The 27,412-nt window shown below is 39.3% G+C and overlaps 1 protein-coding gene across 2 annotated transcripts; it reads left to right on the top strand.

Annotated features, from left to right (window-relative positions):
• The first annotated feature begins 1,434 nt into the window (after positions 1-1,434).
• map2k7 (mitogen-activated protein kinase kinase 7) lies at positions 1,435-25,587 on the top strand. 2 transcript variants are annotated; one of them, XM_075462572.1, is made up of 12 exons: positions 1,435-1,617; positions 3,599-3,646; positions 7,746-7,890; positions 10,056-10,122; positions 10,989-11,102; positions 12,892-13,011; positions 14,086-14,193; positions 14,305-14,484; positions 14,720-14,800; positions 16,604-16,746; positions 17,858-17,903; positions 17,995-25,587. In XM_075462572.1, exons 1-12 carry the CDS (start codon positions 1,494-1,496, stop codon positions 18,136-18,138), a joined length of 1,320 nt encoding a protein of 439 aa, XP_075318687.1. In that variant the 5' UTR covers positions 1,435-1,493; the 3' UTR covers positions 18,139-25,587. The 2 variants fall into 2 exon arrangements, with proteins under 2 accessions (XP_075318687.1, XP_075318688.1); XM_075462573.1 differs by lacking the exon at positions 3,599-3,646.
• Positions 25,588-27,412: the final 1,825 nt, after the last annotated feature.

Raw genomic sequence — 27,412 nt, 5'->3', positions numbered from 1 at the left:
AACTATTTTTTCTGTTAATTTTTTTATTTGTTTTTACAGGTGAATATTCCATCACTAAGAACACAAAAAAAATATACTTGAACAATAAGGTATTTGGTTAAATTTTGAGGAATTAATTATGCTCTAAGTGACAAAGTCGGAGAACTTGGTAATAAACTTGGTAATAAACTTGTGAAAAGCTTCAACACAGAAGCGTGGACACTTTTTCCAAGGCCATGAATTCATTAAAAAGCAGAGCTTTTAAGTCCGATTAAACTGAGCAAAACTAATATTTTCACAAGAACGGTGAGATACAATTGAAGGCTACCTTTTTATCCCATCGAGGACAGCGGGGTCTTCAATAACCCACCACATGGAATTAGTTGAATAAATAAATACTATTGGTTTAAACAATAGAGGTGAATGAGTGTTATTGGAGCACATAAAGTGAGTGAATAAATAGTAGTGATTAGAAAAGAAGATTGGTGTAATACTAGAGATTTATTATGGAAGTTTTTCTGTGCCATCAGTTTGAATACGAATTTCTAATATTGAATTTTTACAGCATCAAAATCAGACTTTGAATTTGAAAAACCAACAGTGTAAAAAAAATCAATTTCTAAAAACAAAAATCAGTGTAAAAAAATTCAACTTCAAAAAATTCAGTGGAAAAAGAACCAGACTCAACATCCATTGAATTTTTTTCCACTGATTTTTTTTTTTTTAGATGTTGAATTTTTTTACGTTGAATTTTTTTTTAGATATTGATTTTTTTTCCCACTGAATTTTTTTTAGATGTTTAATTTTTTTTAGATATTGATTTTTTTTTTCCACTGAATTTTTTTTAGATGTTTAATTTTTTTCCACAGATTTTTTTTAGATGTTGAATTTTTTTTCCACTGAAATTTTTTATGTTGATTTTTTTTTTCCACTGAATTTTATTTTAGATGTTGAATTTTTTTCCACAGAATTTTTTTTAGATGTTGAAATTTTTTTCCACATAATTTTCTTTAGATGTTGAATTTTTTTCCACAGAATTTTTTTTTTAGATGTTTAATTTTTTTCCACTGAATTTTTTTTATGTTGAATTTTTTTCCACTGATTTTTTTTTTTTAGATGTTGAATTTTTTTTCCACTGAATTTTTTTTGATGTAAAATTTTTTCCACTGAATTTTTTTTTTAGATGTTGAATTTTTTTTCCACTGAATTTTTTTTATGTTAAATTTTTTTCCACTGAATTTTTTTTTTTTATGTTGAATTTTTTTCCCACTGATTTTTGTTTTTAGAAATTGATTTTTTTTTTTTTACACTGTTGGTTTTTCAAATTCAAAGTCTGATTTTGATGCTGTAAAAATTCAATATTATACATTCGTATTCAGACTCTGGCACAGAAAAACTTCCATACTTTCTGGCAGGAGTTGTGCTGTCACTGCAGTGTGTTGCTGGCCAGCCTGCCTGCCAGAGAGGGGAGTCGCGAGCTCTGCTGGAAATCTCATGGTGCTCAATTTTTCAAGATGTCGTCGCTGGAACAGAGGCTGTCGCGAATCGAGGAGAAGCTAAAGCAGGAAAATGAAGAAGCTCGCCGAAGAATCGACCTCAACATTGACATGAGTCCGCAGCGGTCACGTCCGAGGCCGAGTAAGTGTCCACCGGGGTGAACCGAGGCGCCGGTAACAGCCAGAATAGCAGTGGGAAAGCTCGGAGAGGCGGAGAGCAGGAGCGGGGGGTGTTGTGCTGCTGCTAGCCTGTTAGCTACGTGCTAACAGGCTAGCAACGTAAACAAACATCGACTTGCCTCGGTTTTACTGTCAATTCTCTCACTTAACAGTTCGGACAGCTCCTGTAGGAAGTAACACAAGGAGAGTTGAAAACCGACGTAGTGTCATGACATTTCACGTCGACAGTCTTGTCTTGAAATCTGTTTTGTGTCTGTCCTGTTAAACATGCTAAGGTTAGCAGTCTTGTGGTGATAGTTGGTAGCAGGCCCAGCGTCAGTGTTAAAAAAAAAAAAGAAGAAATTAATGTACTTTTTAGTTTTCCGATCAAATATTACGGATGTGGCATTTATCCCCAACTTAGTGGATAGGTTCGCATTGTTCATACGTAGTGTATTTGCTTGTGACTTTAACGGCAAAATCAGTTTAAATTGACATTTTTTTATCCTTCACGAAACATGCTAATTTATGGAAGCTACATAACGTTAGCTGACGTTGTTCAGACGTTAACTGACGTTAGTTACGGTTTCCCCGGTGATTTCATCCCACCGGAGTATTAACAAATAGAGGTTTTAAAATCTGGAACAGTCTTCCAGTAGATGGGAGACAGGCCTCAACTGAAAACAGTTTTATTTAGCTGTGCATATGACAACTGAAATTATTTTATCTGCACTCTTCACTTTTAAATTAATTAATTAATGATTATTTTTAATGGGTTTTTTAAAAAAAATTTTAAAATCTTTATTATTATTATTATTTTAATTATTTTTTAATTTCTTTTTAATGATTTTAGTGCCTTCTTGTGATTTTATAAAGCTGTGAAGCACTTTGAATTGCCTTGTGTACGAATTGCGCTCTATAAATAAAAATGCCTTGCCTTGAGGTGAAATGTGGATTTGTTAGAAACATATTTAACAACTCCTTGCAGGTTTCTGTGAACATGGCGTATGACAGGAACCACTGAATTGTAATTACTGGGCCTTGATTAGAAAGCTCAACAAACTGCTATTTAGCCTGTGCAACATTGAACTTCTCAAACAGTTTTTGAGTTATTTCTTACTCATCGTCCCTTCTGGTTCTATTATATAGATTTTAGACCACCAAGCTACCTTTTCCACTTTTTTTTAATTATTTTGTGTAGCTGAAAAATGTTTTTTTTTTTTGTTGTTGTTTTTTCTTCCAAAGTTCCCTTAGCTGGCTGGCACAGAGTGTCAGTAAGGTAACTTTCCTTATTCTTGAATCTCATGAGAGGAGTAGATCCGGTAGTAGATTGATCTAACTAACTATGTTAGAGACATAGAAAAACACCAGTTTGTTGGATATAACACCATAACACCGGTCACATAATGAGTTGGGGCATCAGTACTGGATGAGAAAAAGTTGGACAGCAATGAGCATTACTGATGGCACCAGATAAGTTCCTTCATTTACAGTGGGTGTGGCAATTGTAGTTTATTTTGAGGTCGTTATTTACTCTGTCCTGCTGTTTAAAAACAACAACAAAAGTGGATTTGTCAAATTATCCCCAATGTTTGCTCCTGCATGTGTAATGTTTGTTAAAATGTAATTTTCCCAGTGGTGGTAGGGAATTGCACGTCATGCTTTCCAACATTTATTAAATCATTAAGGGCTCAAAGTTTAGGCCCTCAGACAAGGCCAGAGGTTAGTTGGCTAGCCTTTTTTTTTTTTTTTTTAAATATATATATTTTCAAATAGAAAACAATATACATTTTTGTGTTTTGTTTATTTCAGGAGTACAAAATGAATTGCAAAATATTGAAACTTTTTTTTTAAATTTTCTGTTTGTTATAAGATGGCGTCCACGTGAGTGTGCACGAGTGATTGTCCCAGTAGAATGGAACAGTAATGTGGGTGTGTGTGTATATTTTCTTTCCTCCGTCTAGTCATCGTGATCCAGCTCAGTCCTGCTCCAGCCCCTTCACAGCGTGCAGGTATCATTCAATCCATCGCTCCCTCTGCCACTGCACCCCCAACCACCTAACGCCTATGTCTCCTGTTTTATCTTTCATTCCCTCCTCCTTCACCTTCTCTCTTTGCTTTTAAATGACGCCTATCGGAGAAACACTCAAGCAGAACTCTACCTCATCCCTGGTTTAGCTTTGTTTAAGCCCTCTCGGTATGCTTTAAAGGCTCTCAGTCACACAACTTCTCTTGTGTGAGTTTAAAAAGGGGAAAAAAAATCATATGGAAAATGATGGCCTATTTACTTTACAAATTAATTAAAAGTCTGTTTCATCTCACTGATTAATGGCCATATTGTATTGGAACCAGGCCGATTAGATGGCCTTTTGAATCCCATCACTCTGAGCAATAACCTCTATTAACAGCAGATGACAAAATGTAATTTTAAAGCCTACTTTATCCACAACTCTTATCATACCAGTAAATTCAGATTGAATTTTCTTGACTTTCTAACCTTCAGTACCTTATCCTCCACTCACCCATCAGCTTTTAATTGTATAAACCATCTTTATTAAAGGAGAATTCCGGCCATTTTACAAACATATCCCATCTGTTGGAGACCCAGGGAAGTTGGCCAAAGGGAAAACCGCGAGAAATTTTCATGCCCGCTGCGCAAAGTTGTCCAATTGCGCTGCTTTCCATGAAAGCGGGCTCTATCGGGCAAGCGTTTAACCTTTTCTGAGGCGCTTAACGTGTATCAAAATACTTTTGACCGATTTGGCCGTGGTGTCAGTAGCAATACAATTCAACCCAGGGGCTAACCATACCATTAGCTAGCACAGACATTATACATTTTGAGATTTCAAAAACAGCGCACCTACCTCTCTCAGCTTCCGTGTTCCACAGGCGTGTGCACAAATTGATCGCCGAAGTCATACACTATAGTATTCCAAAATTGTCTTTTTGTCCACCAAAAACGACCCTCGGGAACCGAGCTACACATTGCCATGTTTGTTATTGTTTCCTATCGAACAGCTGACTCGTTTCAACACCCATTTTCGATCGATTTGTGCGCACGCCTGTGGAACACGGAAGCTGAGAGAGGTAGGTGCGCAGTTTTTGAAATCTCCAAAACGTATCATATCTGTGCTAGCTAACGGTATGGTTAGCCCCTGGGTTGAATTGTATTGCTACTGACACCACGGCCAATTCGGTCAAAAGTATTTTGATACACGTTAAGAGCCTCAGGAAAGGTTAAACGCTTGCCCGATAGAGCCCGCTTTCATGGAAATCAGCACAATTGGACAACTTTGCGCAGCGGGCATGAAAATTTCTCGCGGTTTTCCCTTTGGCCAACTTCCCTGGGTCTCCAACAGATGGGATATGTTTGTAAAATGGCCGGAATTCTCCTTTAAAGCAGTCCTTGGCCAGTGCCGGCATTTTAGCCTGGCAGTTATTTAGTCCTCTAAACTCACAGCATCTTTCCGACTCTACTCTCCTGTCTGTCCTTGTGTGTCCATGCCAGTGGCGGGGTGGTGTTGGTATGTGTTGATATTCTCAGTGTGCGTGTGGAAGTGTATAGGGCGATTAACCTTTGTTTTGCTGGAGGCAGAGAATCACAGTGCATGTGGCTTTTCTGCACGGCGCCATAGAATGGGTTTTTTGTTTGACACAGTATCTAATCCAGCATCCCCACTGGTCCATCTGCGGGAGTGCTGTGAGCACTCTGGCCTCTCTTTCTCTCACTGTTTTCTTTATGCGCCGACCGAAGAGTTGCCTTCCTGTCCGAGTCTAACTGACTGACCGTCTGTTCCGACTTCCAGCTTTGTCTTGTGCTATGCAGTTTTGGAGAGATTTCCTCTCTTTCTCACACGTCGGACTGTTTGATGTCGTTTGTCTGTTCCCTCCCCTTCCTTTCACAGTGGCACTGTGTGAGCAGGAGGCGGGGCGGCAGTGCCTGCTAGTATCTGCCATTCAGTCCCCCCCCCCACCCCTCTTCCCCTCCCGTTTTCCTTGCTCTGTCTGCGCGTCAATCCTCCCATCTGTCTGGAGCCAGTCGATCTATGGAGATGCTATCTGTGCCAAAGACTGCCTTAGTCTGTCTTCCTTTCCACACTAACCCCACTTCCCTTTCACTAACCAGTTCTCCCCTTACAGGCTGATCCATCCAAGGTGACTCAAGGATACAAACAACCCACTGGCATTCTACGTGTTGCCAGCCCACTACTGTGAAAACAGCAGAGGTGGGGACTTGGACTCCAGACTTGAGACTTGACTTGGACTCGAGTCCCGATTTTGATGACTTGAGACTTGCTTGACCAAATCAAAAAAAGACTTGAGACTCTACTTGGACTTAACCCTCTGGACTCGAGTCAAGTCACATGCAGCAAGCACAAATATTAAAATATTTCTTAAAAGTGTCGCATCAATACTGTAGCAAGCAGCCAGAAATCCCAGCCGTCAGTGACACCTGAACGCCGCCTGAATTTTTTATCTGCAAGTTTCAGCAAGTTTGTGCAGAAATAAAAAAGGAGAAATACCTCCCATTGTCTATTGTCTATTGATTTACAAATGCACTCCTGTTATCACTCTTGGCTGGATAATTAATGCCAATACACACAAAAAAAGGATACTAAAGATATCGCCCAATTTTTTTCAATTTCAAATAGCTTTATTGGCACAAGAAGGCAGTGCTTATATTGACGAAGCATCTAAACACAATATTAATAAAAATAAACAAATGAATAAGTGGCAGAACATTAACAATAAAATATAAACAACTTGATTGAGGCGTGGTCATGATCCGTATCATTAATTAAAATCGATTTGTTAGGACTTGGTTGGGACTCGAAACAAAAGTCCTAGGACTTGGACTTGAGAGCAAAGACTTGAGACTCTACTTGGACTTGCAACATAGGGACTTTCTCCCACCTCTGGAAAACAGTATTTATAATGATAACGATAAGCTCTGCAATGTCCTCCAGATATTTGCATAAAGGGTTTATGAACATTTAGAAAAGGTAATGATGTGATATTGCTGTTTGCCATGGAGTTAAACTCTGATAGTGTTCACGGTGGAGGAGGCAATCATAGCTGCTGACTTTCTTTGTGAACATTTACTTATATGGATTCATCTAAAAATTCTTCATCTGTTTGAAAGTGCTTGCTTGCACATGCACCTGATTTTTATTAGAGCGCAGATGGAGTTAGAACAAGTCCTTTAGCAATGATTTATGATGCGTCCCCTTTTTCTTATGTGTATACCAAAAATAATTGCTGAAATCTGAGAACCTGACAACATTGCTAAAATTGATTGGTTAAATACCCGTACAAACTCACCATTGTATATATTGAATGCCTGGATCAGATTTCACTTGCTGCACAAAGTTGGAACCTTTCACGGTTCTTGTGTGCATGGGGGGATAACTGACAGTATTAGTTTAACCTCTGAATAAAGCGGTTCCTTAGTTGGTTTGCAGCCAGCCTCACTGCTTGAACTTGTTTTCCTGTTAATTGTACTTTTGTGTCACCGTAACGTCTAAAATGAAAATGCAATCCATGTTGTAATGCACATTAGTTTTCTTGGAAAAGAAATTTGTGGACTTTCAAATCCGAAAAGTTGTTCTTCCCAAATTGTGGGCCAACACGAGGCTGTCTCTTTCTGCCTGAGAACGGCGTTACATTTTGCCCTGAGATAACCGCCCTGTTTGTTTTAACATTGGGTTGGGACATCTGCCAAACAAAAACAAAGCTTTGACTTCGGGGTGGGCGTAACATAAAGTCTTTATAGCGGTACTGTTGTGAAAGAACTCTTTGACCGTGCCAAAGCCAATTTCTCCTGATGGATCTTTGGAAATGAGATGGGACATGATGGATCCATCGTCTTTGCTCATTAGGCTCTTATTTTTTGTTATCCCCAAAGTGCAATAAAATGGAGAAAAGCCAAAAGAAACACAGATCTGTAAAATACTATTTGTAAACTAGAGTCTGTAACACGTCAGTTTTTCTTTTGGTGGGTAACAACTTTATATCCACTAAAATAATGCATTGATTGAAAATATAAATCCCACCACCAAGCCCCTCGGTCTCCTGTCTGTGTCTGATTTGTCATGTCCTACTTCAACCTAGCGCTCCAGCTGCCCCTGGCCAATGATGGAGGCAGCCGTTCATCATCTTCAGAGAGCTCGCCTCAGCACCACCCCTACCCCAGCCGCCCACGACACATGCTCACCCTGCCCACGCCTCCGTACGGCCAACAGAAGAGCCTAGAGAAGTATGTTAAACCTGTGAGGCGGTACCGTCATGTATCCTGGGTGATCCGATCACAAGTGGACAGCCCTAAGAGCATGGCTGTGTTCGAAACCGCATACTACATACTTCCATTCTACATACTGCATACTACATACTACATACTTCCATTCTACATACTGCATACTACATACTTCCATTCTACATACTGCATACTACATACTTCCATTCTACATACTTCCATTCTACATACTGCATACTACATACTACATACTTCCATTCTACATACTGCATACTACATACTTCCATTCTACATACTGCATACTACATACTTCCATTCTACATACTGCATACTACATACTTCCATTCTACATACTGCATACTACATACTTCCATTCTACATACTACATACTTCCATTCTACATACTGCATACTACATACTTCCATTCTACATACTGCATACTACATACTTCCATTCTACATACTGCATACTACATACTTCCATTCTACATACTACATACTTCCATTCTACATACTGCATACTACATACTTCCATTCTACATACTGCATACTACATACTTCCATTCTACATACTGCATACTACATACTTCCATTCTACATACTACATACTTCCATTCTACATACTGCATACTACATACTACATACTTCCATTCTACATACTGCATACTACATACTTCCATTCTACATACTGCATACTACATACTTCCATTCTACATACTGCATACTACATACTTCCATTCTACATACTGCATACTACATACTACATACTTCCATTCTACATACTGCATACTACATATTACATACTTCCATTCTACATACTGCATACTACATACTTCCATTCTACATACTGCATACTACATACTACATACTTCCATTCTACATACTGCATACTACATACTTCCATTCTACATACTGCATACTACATACTACATACTTCCATTCTACATACTGCATACTACATACTACATACTTCCATTCTACATACTGCATACTACATACTTCCATTCTACATACTGCATACTACATACTTCCATTCTACATACTGCATACTACATACTACATACTTCCATGCTACATACTGCATACTACATACTACATACTTCCATTCTACATACTGCATACTACATACTACATACTTCCATTCTACATACTGCATACTACATACTACATACTTCCATTCTACATACTGCATACTACATACTACATACTTCCATTCTACATACTGCATACTACATACTGCCTACTACATACTTCCATACTGCATTCTGCATACTACATACTGCCTACTACATACTTCCATACTGCATTCTGCATACGGCATACTGATCGATCAGACAGTTTGTTTGTTATTTTTAATCCAGGAAAGCGAGAAAACATCCTAGTAGAACTCTCGCCGCTTCCGTGGAGTAAGAAAATGGTCCTCCAGTGTGGCTCAGGACAGATTTTCATTCAGACTTTTCAAAGAATGTGGCCAAAACTATAACATACGACCTTTGAATGTGACCTGAGCCATATGCCCTGAGCACTTTCACATCTGTATTTAGCACCATCCACTTGTGTTCTGATCAGCTGGGACACATGTTAGCACCTGGTCTGAACAGGGTCTGGCATTTTCTGAAGTTCATTTGAGGGGAAAGCTTATTACTACTGTACTTACCGTAATAACTAAAGAAAGAAAGCTGCTGTTCTCCTTTGGTATAAGTTGGCATCTTTGTTGTTTTAGGTTCTTTTGCTATTGAAAGAATATCAAAACATTATTCACTGCATTTTTATAATTACGATCAACTATTTTGCTGTGAAAAGAAGCCTTTCACCCGCTGTGAAGATGATGATGATGATGGTTAAAACCTGCTCACATGCTAAGACGGAAAGAGAGAGAGGATGTAACAATATGCACATACAGAGAGAATATGTCAGAGATTAATCGTTGCTACATTTGCTTGAACACTCAGCTTGTATGCAAGGTCTTTGTGTCATGCATTATGGATGCATATGCATACAAAGTAGGTGGAATAGATGTAGAGAAACACCCGCTGCGTCCATTTATTTTGAGAAGTTTCTTTTTTATCTGGCTGTCTGGACTTTTATAACAGAAACACACTTTGTGTTGAATTCACCAATACTGTTAATTGTTTAGTTTTTTTAAGTGTGTGTTTTCTATCCCCACAGTGCAGAGATTGACCAGAAATTGCAGGAGATCATGAAACAGACGGGTTATCTGAAGATTGACGGTCAGGTGAGCTGGACACAGAGGTTTATACAGTTTATAATTATAAACCAACGAAAATGGGGACACAAAGAGCCTGGATGAAAAACTGTATTTTTCTTCATGTCAGCAACAACAAAAAACAGGAAGTTATCCTATTAATAATTGCCACTTTATGTATCTACCCTGTTTCTGTATGCCGTACAGGATTTTCATTCAGAACCAAATAAACATCCGCTGACCACACTCTCGCACAGGCTGACATTTTCCCTCGTTACCGTGAACTTGGGCCCTGTGGTTTATAGACACTGCTGCTGTAAAATCCCATCGGAGGAATAAATCTTAGTTTATTCATGGATTCCCACTTTGAATGTTTTGATGATAACTCTTGACACTAATCTAAAATAAATGTAATTTACTTGAGGCTTTTCATGGTATATATGACAGTTTTCTCCTACAAGCGGCAAAAAAAAGCAACCTCAGCAGTGAAGGAAGATATCGATAAGCCAAATTTACTCCTAACACGGCTCCAATCCCACCCTCAGTTATAGAACTCCTAAATGAGATTTAACACTCGCTTGTTCCTCTCAGTATTCGTAGATGAAAAAAAGGCACACTGGTGGAGAAAGCACAGAAACGTTTAAAAAGCCTGTGGAAGCAAACAACCACATCATTGTTGCGTCCTTGAGCAGAGCTCAGAGTTTCAGAGAGAAATAAACAGCCTGAACTGGCATTTTTCTCCTGTGATAATAAACAGACCATCATGAAAACCCCCAACAACCTTGGTTTACTTAGTTTTTTCTGGTTATCACTGGCCTTGTTTAGTTTGTGTGTTTCCACTGCTCTTGTGGGCTCTGAAGTTTTATTTTTTTTCTTTTTTCTCTTTGTTCATTCAGCGGTATCCAGCAGAGGTGGCTGACCTTATCAGTGAGGGAGAGATCGGCAGTGGAACTTGTGGACAGGTCTTCAAAGTACGATTCAAGAAGACAGGCCATGTCATCGCTGTCAAAGTAAGAACCTCCAGCACTCAACTAATTAGTCTTCAGTTCACACAACCTTACTTGCTTGCATCTTGCCTATTTTGGCTAAATCAAATCAAGTCAAATTTATTTATATAGCACATTTCATGTACAAAACAATTCAAAGTGCTTTACATAAAATAAAATCATTGCAGCAGGGAGTGTAAGAAGCATTGAAAATACATAAAAGAATATAAAGAGAAACAAATAAAATCATTTAAATGAATTTAAAAACAAGCAACAGTCTAGATAAGTTAAAAGATATCTCATCCATAGACACATGAGAACAGAAATGTATTTAACCTGGATTTAAAAATGTCTCCATTTTGAACAGTGAACTTTGACAATTTCGAGCATCAAAAACTTTTTTTTTTTTTTCCCACTATGTTTGTGTGTAGTTTGAAAGCAGAATGTGTAAAAATTGAGAAAACCAGCAACAACATTAGTATTCAACTCTGTGTGTTGACTAGCAGCCTTTACCATTTAAAAAAAAAAGTATTTATTTATTTTGTTATTTCTTTTTTTGCTGGCGCAGATAAAATAATGATTTGAAAACATGATCAGACAAACTAAATACAGGTTGGTGATAGTGTGAGATTGTCACGGGTGGCGAGTACAGCCACAGGACTGATGATCGACGGTCGTTTACAGCAGACAAAAGTCTACCATTGTTTACTGAAGACACCCCCGCTTCTGAAATGTTTTCACTGGACTTTAAATTCACAGCAGCACCAAGACCCCCACCGACAAAAGTCACATGCCGTGTTTACTAAACATGGCACATGTATACAAACTTATTTATCAGTCCTTTTTTCCCATAGGAAGTAGAAGAAAATTGGATTCCAAAATCTGTGTTTTACAGGCAGTTTATTTAATGTACTGCTTATTATTATTGCCTATGCCAAGTTTATTATTTATCATAACCACATTAGCAGCCTGAGTTGTTATGGAAGGCTTGTGTTCCTGGGATCTTTTCACACACAAATATGCAGAGACGGATATCTAGAGACGGAACAACTGATGATATGATCAGTGTCCTTTTCTGATGATTGGCGTATCACTACAGGCACACATTACTGCTGTAGCTTTATTTATAGGTCATCATCTTAACGTTAATAATAGTAAAACAGAACAGGGATATCGTCAGAGAGGCTGTGTTCATTACTGAAAAGGTTGTGTTTCATGTTATACTGTCAGTCTTTGAACTGATGGTTAGGGACCCCCCCGGTGTAAAACCACCAGTAAATTAGTTGCATGTTTCGTTTAAACTGTGCTAACTAATTCACTTGCAGTTTCAGGATTTTTAAAACCGTAGTCTGCTTTGAATTGGGGCTGGTAATAGTTCCAATAAGAGTAAAATATATTTCAGATTTTTATTTTTTTTTTACACAGAAGTAGTTTTACTGAGCCTGTGATTTATTGAGTCTTTAAGCTATGCAAGGATGAAGACGAAGAAGAAGACTTTGATTTCTGATGCCTGTCTTTTAGATAATTTACAGTTGAATAAAGATCAACTGTTTCTTACCTCACTCAATATGGTAGGCTTCCCCAAGCATGGCCTGATTTCCTTATTTTCTTCAGTGCCTCACCCTGTGGCTGGTTTACCGACATAGTGACAGTAATAACCCCATATACCAACCCCTCTATTTTAGAAATGACTTAATTGTAGCCATCCAAGCTGTGTAACCCTGAGGCTGTCAATCAGCTCACCAGAAAGTTATATTTTAAAGTCTAAATTCAGGGTGGTAGCTGTTTCATTTGTGTTTGTGTGTGTCACCAGCAAATGCGTCGTACAGGAAACAAGGACGAGAACAAGAGGATCCTGATGGACCTGGACGTAGTGCTGAAGAGTCATGATTGTCCTTACATCATCCAGTGCTACGGCGCCATAGTCACCAACGTAGGTCTACTGAAATACAGACGTGTTTGTATTTTTAAGATAATCGTATGGAATGCAGTCCTGTTAATGTTAAAGGGACATTATGTAATTTCTTCCCCCATCTAGTGGTGCAATTTTATTTTGCAAAGTCGAATGAATTTGCTCTCTAGCGCCTCGCGTTTTCAAAAGTGCGCTGCAACTTCTTGAACTACGGCAGGCGGTATGTGTCAAGATTCAAGAAGCTAATAGATTCAGACTCAAGGTCCATACAAACAAAAAGACATCAAGACACACAGTACAAAGGATTACATAACACACATAAAACAACACTATAAATACAGATGACAGATAACATAAGTTGACAGCCTTTGGTGTGCAAACATTGCAATTAGTCATATTCCGGGAGTTACTGGAAGTGACGTCGACGCCGCGCCAGCGTTAGCATCAGTGTGTAGTTGCTATCTGGAAAGTGTTCTTTTAAATAAACTCCCGGTAAACTTACAAACTTTCTAATGCCTCGTTTTGTGAGTTAAGAGCATATGTGTACTACGGCAGAAGTTTGGTAACAATCAATGCATTATCAGTGGGATAATTTACGAGATAAAATGTATTTAGCATTAGCGCCAGTAATAAGCCATTGGGCGGACGTGACGTCAAAATGACGTAATTTCCGCTTGCAGGCCTGGCGTTGGGGAAAACGCGATTCGAAGTGCTTTATGTCCCTCTCGGCACTTTGTTGTTTTTCATAGACCGGAAGGACATGGCAGCCTCCATAGAGCTCGCCCGCTCTATGTAGATACAGACAAGTTATTCTTCACTCAGGAGGATAAGTGAGATTTTTGACAGAGATAATTTTACACCAATGAGGACTAACTTATGAATGAATATGTTGATTTGAGCTAATAAATGACTTAATTTATTACATAATGTCCCTTTAACTACACAACACCTTAACAGCTAACATGCAGCCTCAGCTTTATTTATGTATTTGCATGCACTGTAATTGTTTTGTCTTTTTATCTTTTAAAAATCCTTTGCTTGTAGAGTTAAGCTGGTAAAAGCCGAGTGTGTGTGTGTGTTTTCATATGCGTTCAGACGGATGTTTTCATTGCGATGGAACTGATGGGAACATGTGCTGAGAAGCTGAAGAAAAGAATCCAGGGCCCCATTCCAGAGAGAATCCTGGGAAAGATGACGGTGGCAGTAAGTAACACATAAAATCACAGAGGCACACGGATGGCAAAGTGTAACATGTTACTTTTTTTCTTTTTCTTACATTCTTATTGTGTTTTTTGTTTGTTTGTTTCCCTCTAGATAGTGAAAGCATTGTTATACCTGAAAGAGAAACATGGTGTCATCCATCGGGACGTCAAACCCTCCAACATCCTCCTTGATGCTAAGGGTCAGATCAAGCTGTGCGACTTCGGCATTAGTGGTCGCCTTGTCGACTCCAAGGCCAAGACTCGTAGTGCTGGCTGTGCTGCCTACATGGCGGTGAGCGAATATCCGCGCAAACACTCGCATATTGTAAACTTCAGTCATTTTAGTCTTTAGTTGAAAGTCCTCTCAAATCTCTCCTAACTTTTTTTCTTTTCTGTGACTCCTTGGCGTTAAATAATTCCGAAAAGAAAAAGTCAAATTTGAACACAGAAATTAAGTTAAAGTGCGTAACTGACAGTGTGTTAATGAAATACCTGCATATATGTTCCTTGCTTTTGGGTCCTTGTAGCCTGAAAGAATAGACCCTCCAGATCCCACCAAACCTGACTATGACATCCGAGCAGACGTGTGGAGCCTTGGCATCTCTCTGGTAAACGTTTTACCATTTTACTTCCACATACTTTATTAATCTTGGCTCAGGATCCCAGATGGTTTTTATTTTCCACTAGCCTTGAATTTCCGGCGAACGTTGCCAACAATCGCAAACACTCTGAGGGGCTAGTTCTCCTCGAACATAGCCTACAGTGGAACTTGACGTGAGTTTGACGAAGTCAACAATGCAATTATGGAATTATAGATTGGCATGTTAACTAGACAATCTTTGACTGAATCATTTAAATTTAACTGTTCAAAGAAAACATGTTCACCACGAACGTTCGCCACTGTTTGAGACAGTTCATAAAGTAACTAGACAATCTTTGATTGATGCACCTTAGCTCTAGAGGGCCCCCTAGAGGCTCGGGGCTCCAAGCAGTTGCCTGTTGACAAGGTGCGCCTTTGGACGCAGGTGATCCGCGCACGTCTTTTGAACACAACTTTAGTCTTTGCAATGTAAGCAGATGCATTATTTCATCCATTTCAAAACTGGATAACTGGCGTTGTCACACAGAAACAAGGAATACTTTCGGAAAGGGTACGTTCTGCTGTTTATTTTTGAAATACGGTGCATTGTGTACTTTGCAAAGACATAACTTTGTTCTGTTTGTTTGTCGTCTTCATAACGTGATTATTTCGGTATGTACAGACACTCTTCGCAAAGCTCTGCCTCCGCTGTTTCTTGTGATATGCGTTTCATATCTGTGCGATGGGGAGTTCGTTCGACGGAGAACAATGGGTGTTAACATGACTTCTGTGAATAAATCTGGATCTCTGTCTTTGAGGAGCTTCGCTATATTGGGAGTGTGTCCTCCTTTCGTCTGAAAAGCTCTTTGGCATCGTTTGCATATAGGTTTTTGCGAATTTAATACTAATCCCTGATCATTCGCCTCAAAGTGCTTCCAGACACGACTTTTACTATTTTTCTTTTCTTTTCGACGAGTCGAGGCGGAGCTTTCGCTGCAGCTGCCATCTTCCATGTTGCTTTGGCATTTAACGGCACACGAGAACACTTATAGGTGCCCACGTGACCTTTGGAGGAATTTCATCCCCAGTACCTATGGTACTATAGAAAAATGAGTACCGTCCCGTTTTAGAATTGTGGCATCGGCTTGGTACCGAAGTATCGGTTCTCGTGACATCCCTAGTGTGGCATGACTTAAAATTATCGGAAAACATCTGCAGATGAGAAATTCTATATTTTCTCGATATTTACACTAGAGAGAGGTTAAAAAAAATTAATAGAATAGAATACAACAGGTCATGGGCACCATTCAACCGACGTATACACAAACATTTCTTTGGCATGTGCGAATTCACCAGAATTTGAGCACAAACAAAATTTGAGCTCCATTTTTACTAAATTATGCTAGGAAATAAAGATCGACAGTAACAAAACTAGAAACCGAAAGCCTCAATAATTCGACTTGTTCAGGTCAAAAACATTCATGCCTTCTGAGCGGCAACAAGAAGTGAGCACTGCTCATTTAGAAATATCCCTATAGCATCGCACAGCTTGACAACAGCTTTACAAATGTGTTTGGCCTATGTCTGCACTGATTGGCTCATTGTTAGTGCTCCCATGGTGCTTACTGGAAAAATCAAGAAACTGTTATACCAGACTCACCAGGTGACTCATTGGACAGATTCAAGGTGTCAAGCACAGAACATTAAATATGATTTTTTATTTTTTTTATTTTAATGAAGTAATTAAAAGGATGAAGGATTTGTTGTTGCGGGAACTGATTTTTTTATTTTATTTATTTATTTATTTATGTCTTATTAATGTGTCCTCTAGGTGGAGCTAGCCACAGGACAGTTTCCGTACAAGAACTGTAAGACGGACTTTGAGGTTCTGACCAAAGTGCTGCAGGAAGATCCTCCTCTCTTGCCTCTCGGCATGGGTTTTTCCCTCGACTTCCAGTCCTTCGTCAAAGACTGGTGAGTTGGAGTGGCACTGTGAGGCTGACGCATGCTGCCTGGGGTCCTCTCAGATCTGTGAGGTTATTTAACTGTACTGTGAATGAGATCCAAATCTGGTGCAGGTGTTTATAGTTACGTTGGCTCTATTCTCTGAAACAAAGCGACTGATGACCTCTGAATGTGCGACACAACTGTGTCCACATTCAGAGGTTCAATAAAAGCCTGTCTGCTTTCAACGGGCTCGTTAGATATTTTGTCTATCCTGTTGAAAGTGTCAGTGTTGTTTTTGGAAAACGAGAACACTGGGCTGAAAAGACATGTGGTACATAAATAGATCAAATTTTCTTTCAGTTTTAAGTAGACTTGTCCATCTAGAACATAGGTGTCAAACCCAAGGCCCGCGGGCCACATCCGGCCCGGCTTGCAATTATATCCGGCCCGCGAGATCATTTTATATTATTGTTACTAATATGAAGCGCTGGTAACACAATAAACTACAGATCCCATAATGCGAACTTGTTGCCAAAAAAAGATGCCAAGCATCCAGCTCTGATAAAATGGCATAAGAGCAAAGAAAACTGAATGTTTTGATTCGTTATTTGTTATTGCTGAAAAGCACAAATTTTATTTACATTTCCAGGTTTTGTTTTGTTTTGCAGCATGTTCATATTTCTAACTTGTATAATTTTGACAGGAGATATTTTTATGGAGAGTAAGATCATTTGGGATATTTAAAATTTAAGTTTTTTTTATATAAAATGACATAAAAGCAAAGAAATTCAAATGTTTTGATTTGTTATTTCAATGTTTACTTAAAGCACAAGCACTGTCACAATTTTTATTTATTTTTTTCAGGCGTTTTTTTGCAGCATGTTCATATTTCTAACTCTTTTGAGTGGATATATTTTTATGGAGAGCAAGTTATTTCAAGTTTAAGTTTATTTATTCCAGAATAACATTCCTGTCTGTTTTTATTCATATTTATGTTCAAAAAACATTTAGTTTTAGTGTGTTCAATAAATGTTTATTCTGTTCGGCCCGCGACCTAAAGTGTGTTTTGAATTTTGGTCCCCTGTGCAATTGAGTTTGACACCCCTGATCTACAACTTACATGCATATCTTTCTACAGCCTCACAAAGGATCACAGAAAAAGGCCAAAATACCACCAGCTGTTGGTAAGTTCCAACTTGTAAAGACCAGCAGATATTTGTAAAATACACATTTTGCTAATCTCACAATTTTATTTTTTTGTCTCCCTTGTTACAGGAGCATAGTTTCATCCGTCGCTACGAAGTGCTGGAGGTGGAGGTGGCAGGATGGTTTCAGACGGTGATGGATCGCACTGAATCGCCTCGCAGCAGCCAGTGTTACAGCCATCAGCATATGCTCCACTCGCTCTTCAGTAGGTAGCCTAGCCTTGACCAGCCTGGCGTTAGCTTAGCCATACGCTAGACTAGCCAAGCTTTAGCCTCGCCTAGCCCAGACTCAGTCTGCTCTAGTCTAGCCGTTAGCTGCTACGCCCAGCTCTCGACCCATCGCGTTTGTCCATCTGTCCACCGGAGAACCTAAAGAGCCCATAAAGGACAGGGAGGCGAAGACTCAGTCGAGGACTCTGGATGGACAGATGGAGCAATGGACAGAGGTGGACTGACGGAGGGATGGATACATGACAAAATGTGGTTTGAATTTAGTGTGTTACATTTGGACTGGCAGACACGGGGAGGAGGGAACAGGGAAAGGTACACACTGTAGTTAGCTTCATTCGTTCACACATTGTGTCATCATACTGTCACATCAGTGTGTATAACAGCCACACACTCGCATACAAACTGTCTCTTGTGTTCTTTATACATTGTCTCCAGTTTTCAGTAGATTTTTCACCTGTATGTCTGTTTCCAGCATTGATCCAAGCCATTGGATTAGTCAACAGAGTAGTCACTACACACTGGAACTAAACGTCTGCTAACTTTAGCAAACACAACTCGCTCTTGTACATATGTGATGATGAAGGACAAAACTATGTCTGGTGCAATTATGATTCTTCAGGTGTTTCTACTATCACACATTCTCAGGCTGAGTCTACATGTGGTTCTGTGTGTGTGTGTGTGTGTGTGTGTGTGTGTGTGTGTGTGTGTGTGTGTGTCTATTTGTTTATGAGTGAGCTTTTCCATGTGTATGCTTAGATATCACAACACACTTTTATTAGTTATCATTTATTCATCCACCGTCACACTGCAGCTCTAACACCAGTATGATTTAATCTGCTTGCTATGCATTTATGACGTGTACGTAGGGATAGCACTCCTCATCAATTTTGCTGTGAAATTTGTTAGAAGTCCCTTCTTTTTTTTTTTTTTTTAGCAGCTGCTTCATTGGGGGGAAAAAAGACAAAAATACAAAAAAATTAGTGCTACATCCTAGCTTTATAGATTGTGTATATTAAGAATGGGTTGAACTCGAGAGTATTTCAAGAGATGGAGGCATACTAAGAAAATGTGTAAGGCCAGGTGACCAATGTGGAAACTATGACTTTGCTTTAAGAGGGGAAAGGGGAAGAATAGAGGAGTTGATGAGCATTTTTGGTATTTGATACCCGTTTGTAGTGTGTGAGAAAGGTTTGGGGTTAAAAACGGGTGCAGAGGGCTTTTTCACAAGGCAAAGGATCTGAGCTTGTCTTGCACAAAGTACATGAGGTAGATCTGGTTTTACTTGTGGAGCGTTTCTTCACTTCACTGCGTCTACCTCTTTCTCTTGCCCAGCACTCTGTCTGCCTCAGCTGTTTAGTGTGATGTAATGCTCCGCAGTGTTACCAGACCAAAGGCTGCATGCAGGTTGTTGTTGGAGCCCAGAAGATGCTTTGGTGCAGTTTCAAGTTATGATCGCCAGCAAGTCGGAATTACGTAGTTATGTTGTTGTTTTTAGGGCCTCGAGGAGGAGTGCCACACTATCTGCCCACTGGAAAGGCTTTTGTTTAATCGCTGATTTGATTGTTTTAAGTACAAACACAAATTATTCATTTCTGTACAATTAGTTTCTATTTAATCCATATAGGTTTTACCTTTTTTTTCAGACCAATGCAAGTGAAAGTCGAGGTGATCTCAGTATTTTCCTGTTTTGTAAATTTCCTGATCGTTTTCTGAGTTGGTGATGTGGTCCTCACATGGAGACCTTAAAAATTGTTGAATAGTTTAAAGCCTTCCTGAGAATTTTAGCATCATTTGAGAAGGAAAAGAAGTCCGATATTCTCGTCCTTTAGCGTGTATTTACGGATAATTAGGTTTTTTTTTCTATCACACTAGAGTCATTTATAACCACCTGACCATACCTACTAATTGATGTTAATGGTACTTATGGTCAAATGTTTTGCAGATAAATTTTCTGCTGAATAGCTCATTGATGAATTAGGTTAAAGAATCGTTAAAATATGATGTTGTGGATTATTTTGTTGACCCTGACAAGACGGCCTGTGGCCCCCAGGTTATTAGACTTTGACCCCTCTCAGTTCTTGAAGATCGTTATGATGAAAGTGAGCGTGCAAGGCTTCAAGAACAAGACACACCTAAACAGATGCTCTTGTTTATGAGCGACTGGAGTGCTAGCGCCTCCCCTCTTGTAGGGCCACAGCCAAAGCCTGCTAGATTTAGGTGCAACCTCCAACCTCCCGCACTCCGTCACACACACCAAACCAAACTACAGCCGAACACACAGAGCTGAGGAGCTGCAGTGGAGGGGGGAGACTGTCAAAGGTCGGGGAGTGAGACTCAGAGGTACAGGAACGTTGTGGAGATGGCAGAAAAGATGAGCAGAAATGACACGACGGGAACACGAGAGGAGATGATGCAGTGAGGCGAGAAGGGAGACCGCGAGTGTACAGAAAGTGGGACGGCAAGACGAAGAAAAGTCAGAGACGAACTGGAGTTGGTTGATGGGAAGTTAGTGTGTGGGAAAGGGAGAACATCTGCCCAGCTGTTAGGCTGGCTGGTTATTGTAAAAAAGCTTTCATGGTGTAACACCAACCTACCATTTGTGATTTTTAGCGTGTTGTTTTGGATTACTGTTTTCCGTTCAGACTTTGTTATTTATTTACATTTCTACTGCTGCTACGTTTTATTGCTTTAGACGCTGCTGTCACTTCTTTTTTTTTTTTTCCCAAAGGACAAATATTTTATTCTTGTTCTTTTAAGCCAAATGAATGAAATAATAATGCAATGTCTACACGTGTTACCAAATACAAAAGGCGCGCAAGTCTGAAGAGAGCAAAAGCAAGTGAGTGAAGGTTCGGTTAATAAGTGGTGAAAGTGGAAGGATGCGAAACATAACAAACTCACACAAAGTATAAACGCACACCTCTCGACTGTAGCTCTATGTGTAATGGAAGAAGTTAATCATACATATATATATATATATATGTATAACTACTACACCACACTACAATTCTGTACAGTGTAGATATTATTAGAGGGGGTGTCTGCCTGTCCAGATTCTTTTTTTTTTCTTTGTCACATCCATCCGGAACCCTGTCCATCCATCCCTCCATCTGCCCAGAGGTCGCCGGTAAGCTTAACAACCTTGATAGTTCACACCAAAGGTGACCACAACTCAACGAAAACACAAGAACATTGTTGTTATTGTTATGACTATGGTTTGTAACGTTGAAATTGATTACTCTCCGCTTTGATTATATGTGAAAATTACTCTAGCTAGTGGAAGAGGGTGTGGGTGTGTGTGTGTGTGTGTGTGTGTGTGTGTGTGTGTGTGTGTGTGTGTGTGTGTGTGTGTGTGTGTGTGTGTGTGTGTGTGTGTGTGTGTGTGTGTGTGTGTATAAAGGGTGGGATAGGGTGCTGTATTACAGCAGTGCCATGTAAGTGTCATATATACTGTGAGGGAGACTGTTGCACTTACATACAGCAGGAGCCAGACGATAAAACCAGCCAGCTCGTGCATCTGCTCAGTGAACCGGTCTCACCGCAGGCCTACCAACAACCTGGTAAGCACCAAAAAAAAAAACACTAAACCCAGGCATATAACCCCCTGTGGTCTTATTATTGATTAAACTTTAGAAAGCTCCCTCCATTGCCACAGAAAATGAAAATTTGTGCGTCATATTCACACTCTCTGCTACAAGTGCTCTCACTGAAATATGTGAAAGTGGGCAGCGTGTTATTTTAAAGGTATTTAGGATTAAGAGCGTAAAAAAGGCTGTTTATCTGATGCTCCGTGATCTCCTGTTTAGTTTAGTTTATTCCAAGCAAAAATAATATACTGAACAAGCGGCTAAGTCCATTACAATTTTTGTACAATACACAAACTGAACTTATTCGTAGTATTTTAGAAGTACATTTATACAACTTAGATTCAAATAAGCTTGGAAAGAAGTGGGACGAAGACAAGCTTATAGATTCCCACCCCCATTCAGTTCTTAATAAATAATAAGGCCGCCGCCATCTCCTCTCTTAAAAGCGGAGTGGAAACATGCTCCCCCACATGAAGAATATTGTATACTTCAACAAATTGTATCTAGATGATGATTCCAGGGAGCTGATTGTTAAGTATTTGATCGAATAGTTTACCGTGGTGATCTGTCTTGGCTAAAACTAAGCCAGCTAATCCCAAACACGGTCATTCTCGCCTGATATTTCAGACCCCTGAGCAGATGTCGTGTTGCGTTGGCACAGCTCCGTCAGTCCAGCCTTTGTCAGGCCCCTAATAATGACACCAGATGTGACCCAGACCTGATTTGAAGCCACAGATTTGGTGCTGCTGTCCTGCTCTGCCAGCACGGCCCCGAGACATCCTCACTGGTGCAGTTTCAGATATAATCTCTGTAGGGGACGGTGCACTCTCACTACAACGTTCGCTGTCAAAACTCTCGTGTGGTTCTCTGCTAGCTTGTGTCCAAAGCTGGACCCGGTCTCCCACTGTCGGGGGTTTTTCTGTTATTAAGCGATGTACTTAGAAAACACATACGCGCACACTCACTGGACCGCGTTACGTTTTACAACCAGCTGCCTGATTGGATGACAGTGTTGTGCTACACCAGTCAGTCATCTGATTGTGTGTGTGTGTGGGGGGGGGGACAGACAAACCCATCTGATGACTAATCTACACACTCACACCGAATGTCTAAAGTTATCCCTCTCTACACAGCAGTGCTGGCTCCTGCCAATAGTGGCTTTATGTGTATATTAGCTTGTCCAGTGCAAGGCCAGCAGTTATGTGTAAACAGCTAGCGTACCGGTGCCGTGCCTTGTGTGTGCGTATGTGTTGCAGCCTCATCTGTAAGTAAACCAAATATCATTTTCACTATGCAGTCATTCAAACCATGTCCGCTTGCTTTGATGGGGGGGGGGCTTCTTGTACATACATAGATTTACAGATTAAGCGGAGTTAGCGAAGGTGTTTTCCACCCATCGCTCCCTCCAGTGTGATTTAACATCGCCGCCTTTTGTTAGTTCACAGGGACGAGACCGAGCAAGAGATGTGTTTTGAATGAGCTGACAAATATTTAAGGATTGTATGGGGTTCGGGGAGTGACTGGTGTCAGACTGGGGGGGTGTTGTAGTTTTGGGGAGATGCAGATCAGTGCTGTAAAGTATATCAGTTGCATGTTATTGTCACCAATGGAACTGCCATTGTTTTGATTTTTGTTTGTTTTATTGTTGTTTTTGGAGGTTTTTTTTCCCCTCGACAATGGCTGGTTGGGATGGGGATGCACAAAACTTTATCTTTATTTATGATTTTTACACTTATCGTATGTATTTTTCTTTCTGTTTTTTTTTTTTTTTTTTAAGATTTGAACTATTGTGTGTTTAGGAAAAGATACACTTGTTTTTTTTTTCTAATTTTTTGTAATGTTTGTCGAATTTTCTCTTTTTTTTTGTTGCAATATACCGTTTGACTTTGTCCCGTCGCTTGTTGAGGAGGAGGAGCTGTATCTTTATTAGCCAACAGTGTTTGTTAGGAAAAAAGGAAGTTTGGTGGTCCCGTTTCCCCTCATCTGTGTGTTGTGTGTCATTCTTTTTAGTTGCCTGTGTGAACACGCAGAGAGGGTGTGTGATGTTTATTTGTCTACCAAAAGTGATGGGGATTATAATTCTTATTATTATCAGCTTTTAATTTTGTCCATTGTTGTTGTTTTTTTTTATGATTGCTATGATTACACTTTTTATTGTTATCATTATTATTATTATTATTATTCAGGGCAATGATGACACCAAATTGAACAAAGAAATAAGTGGGTGATCCCAGACTTTTTTTTCTGAGGGTTTCTTTTTGCTGGCGACGTGGAGTGATGGTTTTTCTCACCTTTACGCTGTAATTTGTCCGCCTCATAAGAATAACTTCTGAACTCAGTCTAATAGTATTTTTATTTTGTTGTTGTTACTGTTATTATATTTCCTTTTCCTTTGATCATCAATTCCATGATCAAGTTATTTCTCGTTACCCGGTATGGCTCATAAATTGTGTGCTGTTATTCCCCCCCCCCCCCTCCCTTTATCCCATTTATTTTTATTCAGTTTTATTTCCTGATTGTTTTTATTCTGTTGTGTTGGTCTGATGCTGTAGTTGTGAGCTGATGGTCAGATACCAGACTTTCTTCTGTAATGCTGAGACTGTCATGACTGATGTTGCACTTGTGATGGGTTGTATTTTTTCTTTTTTTTCTTTGGTGTGTGTGTGTGTGTGTGTGTGTGTGTGTGTGTGTGTGTGTGTGTGTGTGTGTGTTGCAGATTATTGTGCCGAGGAGAATATTGGGTGTTTTCCTTATTTTCTTAAAGTCACAGCAGTTATTTTATCAATCATATAAATCTGTGACACAAAGTCAGAAAATAATTCAGCAGTGTATTTTTCTCACTGATATTTATTTATTGGTTATTTGTTGTTGTTTTTTTCATATTGCTTTTTTATTTGTTTGTTTTTTAGTCGAGGGCAGGCGAGATTCGAGGAAGAGGAGTAGGTTCTCATTGGCATTTTACCTTTTGTGTACAGAAAGGAAACAGTTGTTTTCAGCCATCACACTAACATCCAGCCAGTTTAAGTAAAGTGCGCCTTTGTTGGCTTTACTGTGGCGTGTTCTGTAGTTTACCGTCTACCCTCTCGGAAGGCCCCGACATTCGAACTGGTGATGGTTTAAAGCAACAACATAGTGTATTTAACTCAGTCAAAGCTCGTATTGTTTGAAAATGTGATGGCTTTTTAACCGGTGAGTACTGAATGCTCGCCAGGTTTTGTTTCCTAAATGTGTTTCAGCCTTTGTTATAGATTGAGAATAGCGGACTGATTGGCTTGTTGATTATCTGCACTCCCTGGTTGCACGGTGGGATAGGTCTACTTTAAAAAAGGCCTACTTTGGGGTTTGTTGCTCGTTTTATTTTATTTTTTAATGCAGTCGTCGGTCTCACTTGCATGACTTTGCTGGTTTGGAGGGTTGGTTTGTGGGGAGGACTGACTTCACTCGCCGCTGTTTAAAGGCTACTTGTATGTACGACACACCATGGATATGTTGTCTTGACTGTTCCTGTTCTATCAATCGACACAGCTTTACTGCCCATCTCTGTAAATGTTTTTTTTTTGTTTGTTTTTTTTTGTTTTTTTTTGTTTTGTTTTTTTTGGCTGTGTTTTAATCCACCCCACCCCACCCCACCCCCTCCCTAGTATCATTTCAAAAAGAATAATTGCCATTATATTGTGAATACCTCAGGATTTCTTTTGGAGAAAAAAAAAATAAAACACTTAAAAACCAAATAAATAAATAAAAATTCATTAAAAATAAAAAAGAGTTTTGTGTCGTGGTGGCATTTTGTTTTCAGAGATGTCCTCGAGTTACGAAATGTAACTACACCCTGTGCGGGGGTTTAGTTTAGAAGTGGAACACGGAAAACAACGTTTTGAAAGTGAGACATTTACATGAAAAATATCATCTCACAGGTTGTGATGAGGGCAGCAAAAGGCTTCAAAGTGGTGCTAAAAGCTGGAGAAGTGTGTCGCATCTCATTAGGTTAACCTAAAGATACTTCTTTTAACCAATGCACAATACTTGGTTTGCCAATACTTTTCCAAGTTAAAGCTATCACTCTCTTTGCTTGTAGTATTCCCATATTTATGAAGATTTTTTCAAATTGATTTAAGTTATGTCTTATAGGATATAAGCCCAGTAGGAAAAGTTTGGGTTCCATCACTAGCCTAATTGATAAAATCTCCTGTATTATTTCTCTAACCTCTTCCCAAAATCCTTTTATTTTTGGACATGACCATAAACAGTGAAACAATGTGCCCTTATCTTCTCCACATCTATTACAGAGGTCAGGAATCTGCATATTAAATTAGTTAAGTTTCTCTGGTGTAATGTACACTCTCATTAAATTGCAGCAGTCTTAGACGTGTGTTACCCGTCTGTGTTTGGGCTAATTTGCATGCTTTGCTCCATTGTTCCATTGTAAATTCCTCCTGTAGATCAGATCTCCATGCATAAAGCTGAGCAGCAGAGGAATCAGGAGAAGATGTCACCAGCAGATTATACAATTCAGAGATCATACCTCCACCAGGGGGGTTTTTAGTTAGGATTTTCTCTAATGCGGACATTGGGGGAATATGCGTAAAATCATTTAGATAAGACCTGATAAAACTCAGACCCTTCTGTGCACAATGGACACAGCAGAAATCATGTTGAATGTGGAATGCCTGTGAGCTTTCAGTCTTTCAGAAAGAGTTATATGAATGATTCTTCCCTAAAAATCAAGAAATTCAATCAGAAATATATAACACTATTTTTTTCTACTTTAATCATTCAAACCGCCACATTTACCTGACCTGTTCACATGCACAGACACGTATATATAGCACCTATTAGTGTGTATATCACTACAAAGTACGCAGTGCTTTTTCTCCATCGCTCACATTTACACCATGTGGAGGCAGCGGAGGCGGCGGGGGGTTCATTGCGTTTCCCGTGGACACTTTGTCAGGTGGTCTGAGGAAGCCAGACAAAAACAACACCAGAAATACAAGTTACTTGATATTCCAAAATACCAGAACGTCTCATAAGTGTGGTGAGAAAGCAAAGCAGTGCAAAAGAAATGCAAAAATGACGTGTGTTTAACAAAGAAAATTAAGTAGAAAACATGATAATCAGCTCTATTACAGTCGGAATGATCTTGGATTGCTGAATGCTCATCATAATAATAATAATAATAATACATAAGTTTGATAAAGCGCTTTTCCAAATGCTCAAAGACGCTTATTATAGCCAACCACAAAGTACAAGCAAAACAAAACATATGTGGATGTCATTTCTGCTAAACAACCCTATTCCCACAAATATTTACTGAATGAAACTTTATGGGCCTGGGAAATAATGTAAAACACTGTTAGAACATAAACTTAAACTTTGAGTCTCACAGGTATACCACACTTGCATCCACAGCTAGAAGAGTGGCTGCTCTTTTTTAAGATCTGATTTGTTGTCATTTGTTTTGCTGAAGCCGAATCAATGCACATGGGGACATTTATCTTGATTTCTGGTTCTGTTTACTCATGTCCAATTACTCTACTGTATGTGCAAGGTCCAAATATTGATGACCTAAATTTATAGCACAATATTTCTTAATTGCTCGTGGGTGATGGAGCCTCAAATATTGTTCTTGGTGGCAATCTTAATGACTATTTGGATCCAATATTAGACATA

This window comes from Odontesthes bonariensis, chromosome 4, assembly GCF_027942865.1.
Source record: "Odontesthes bonariensis isolate fOdoBon6 chromosome 4, fOdoBon6.hap1, whole genome shotgun sequence".
Taxonomy (NCBI): domain Eukaryota; kingdom Metazoa; phylum Chordata; class Actinopteri; order Atheriniformes; family Atherinopsidae; genus Odontesthes; species Odontesthes bonariensis.
The sequence above is the reverse complement of the archived record's forward strand: the minus strand, read 5'-3'. Positions and strand labels throughout refer to the sequence as shown.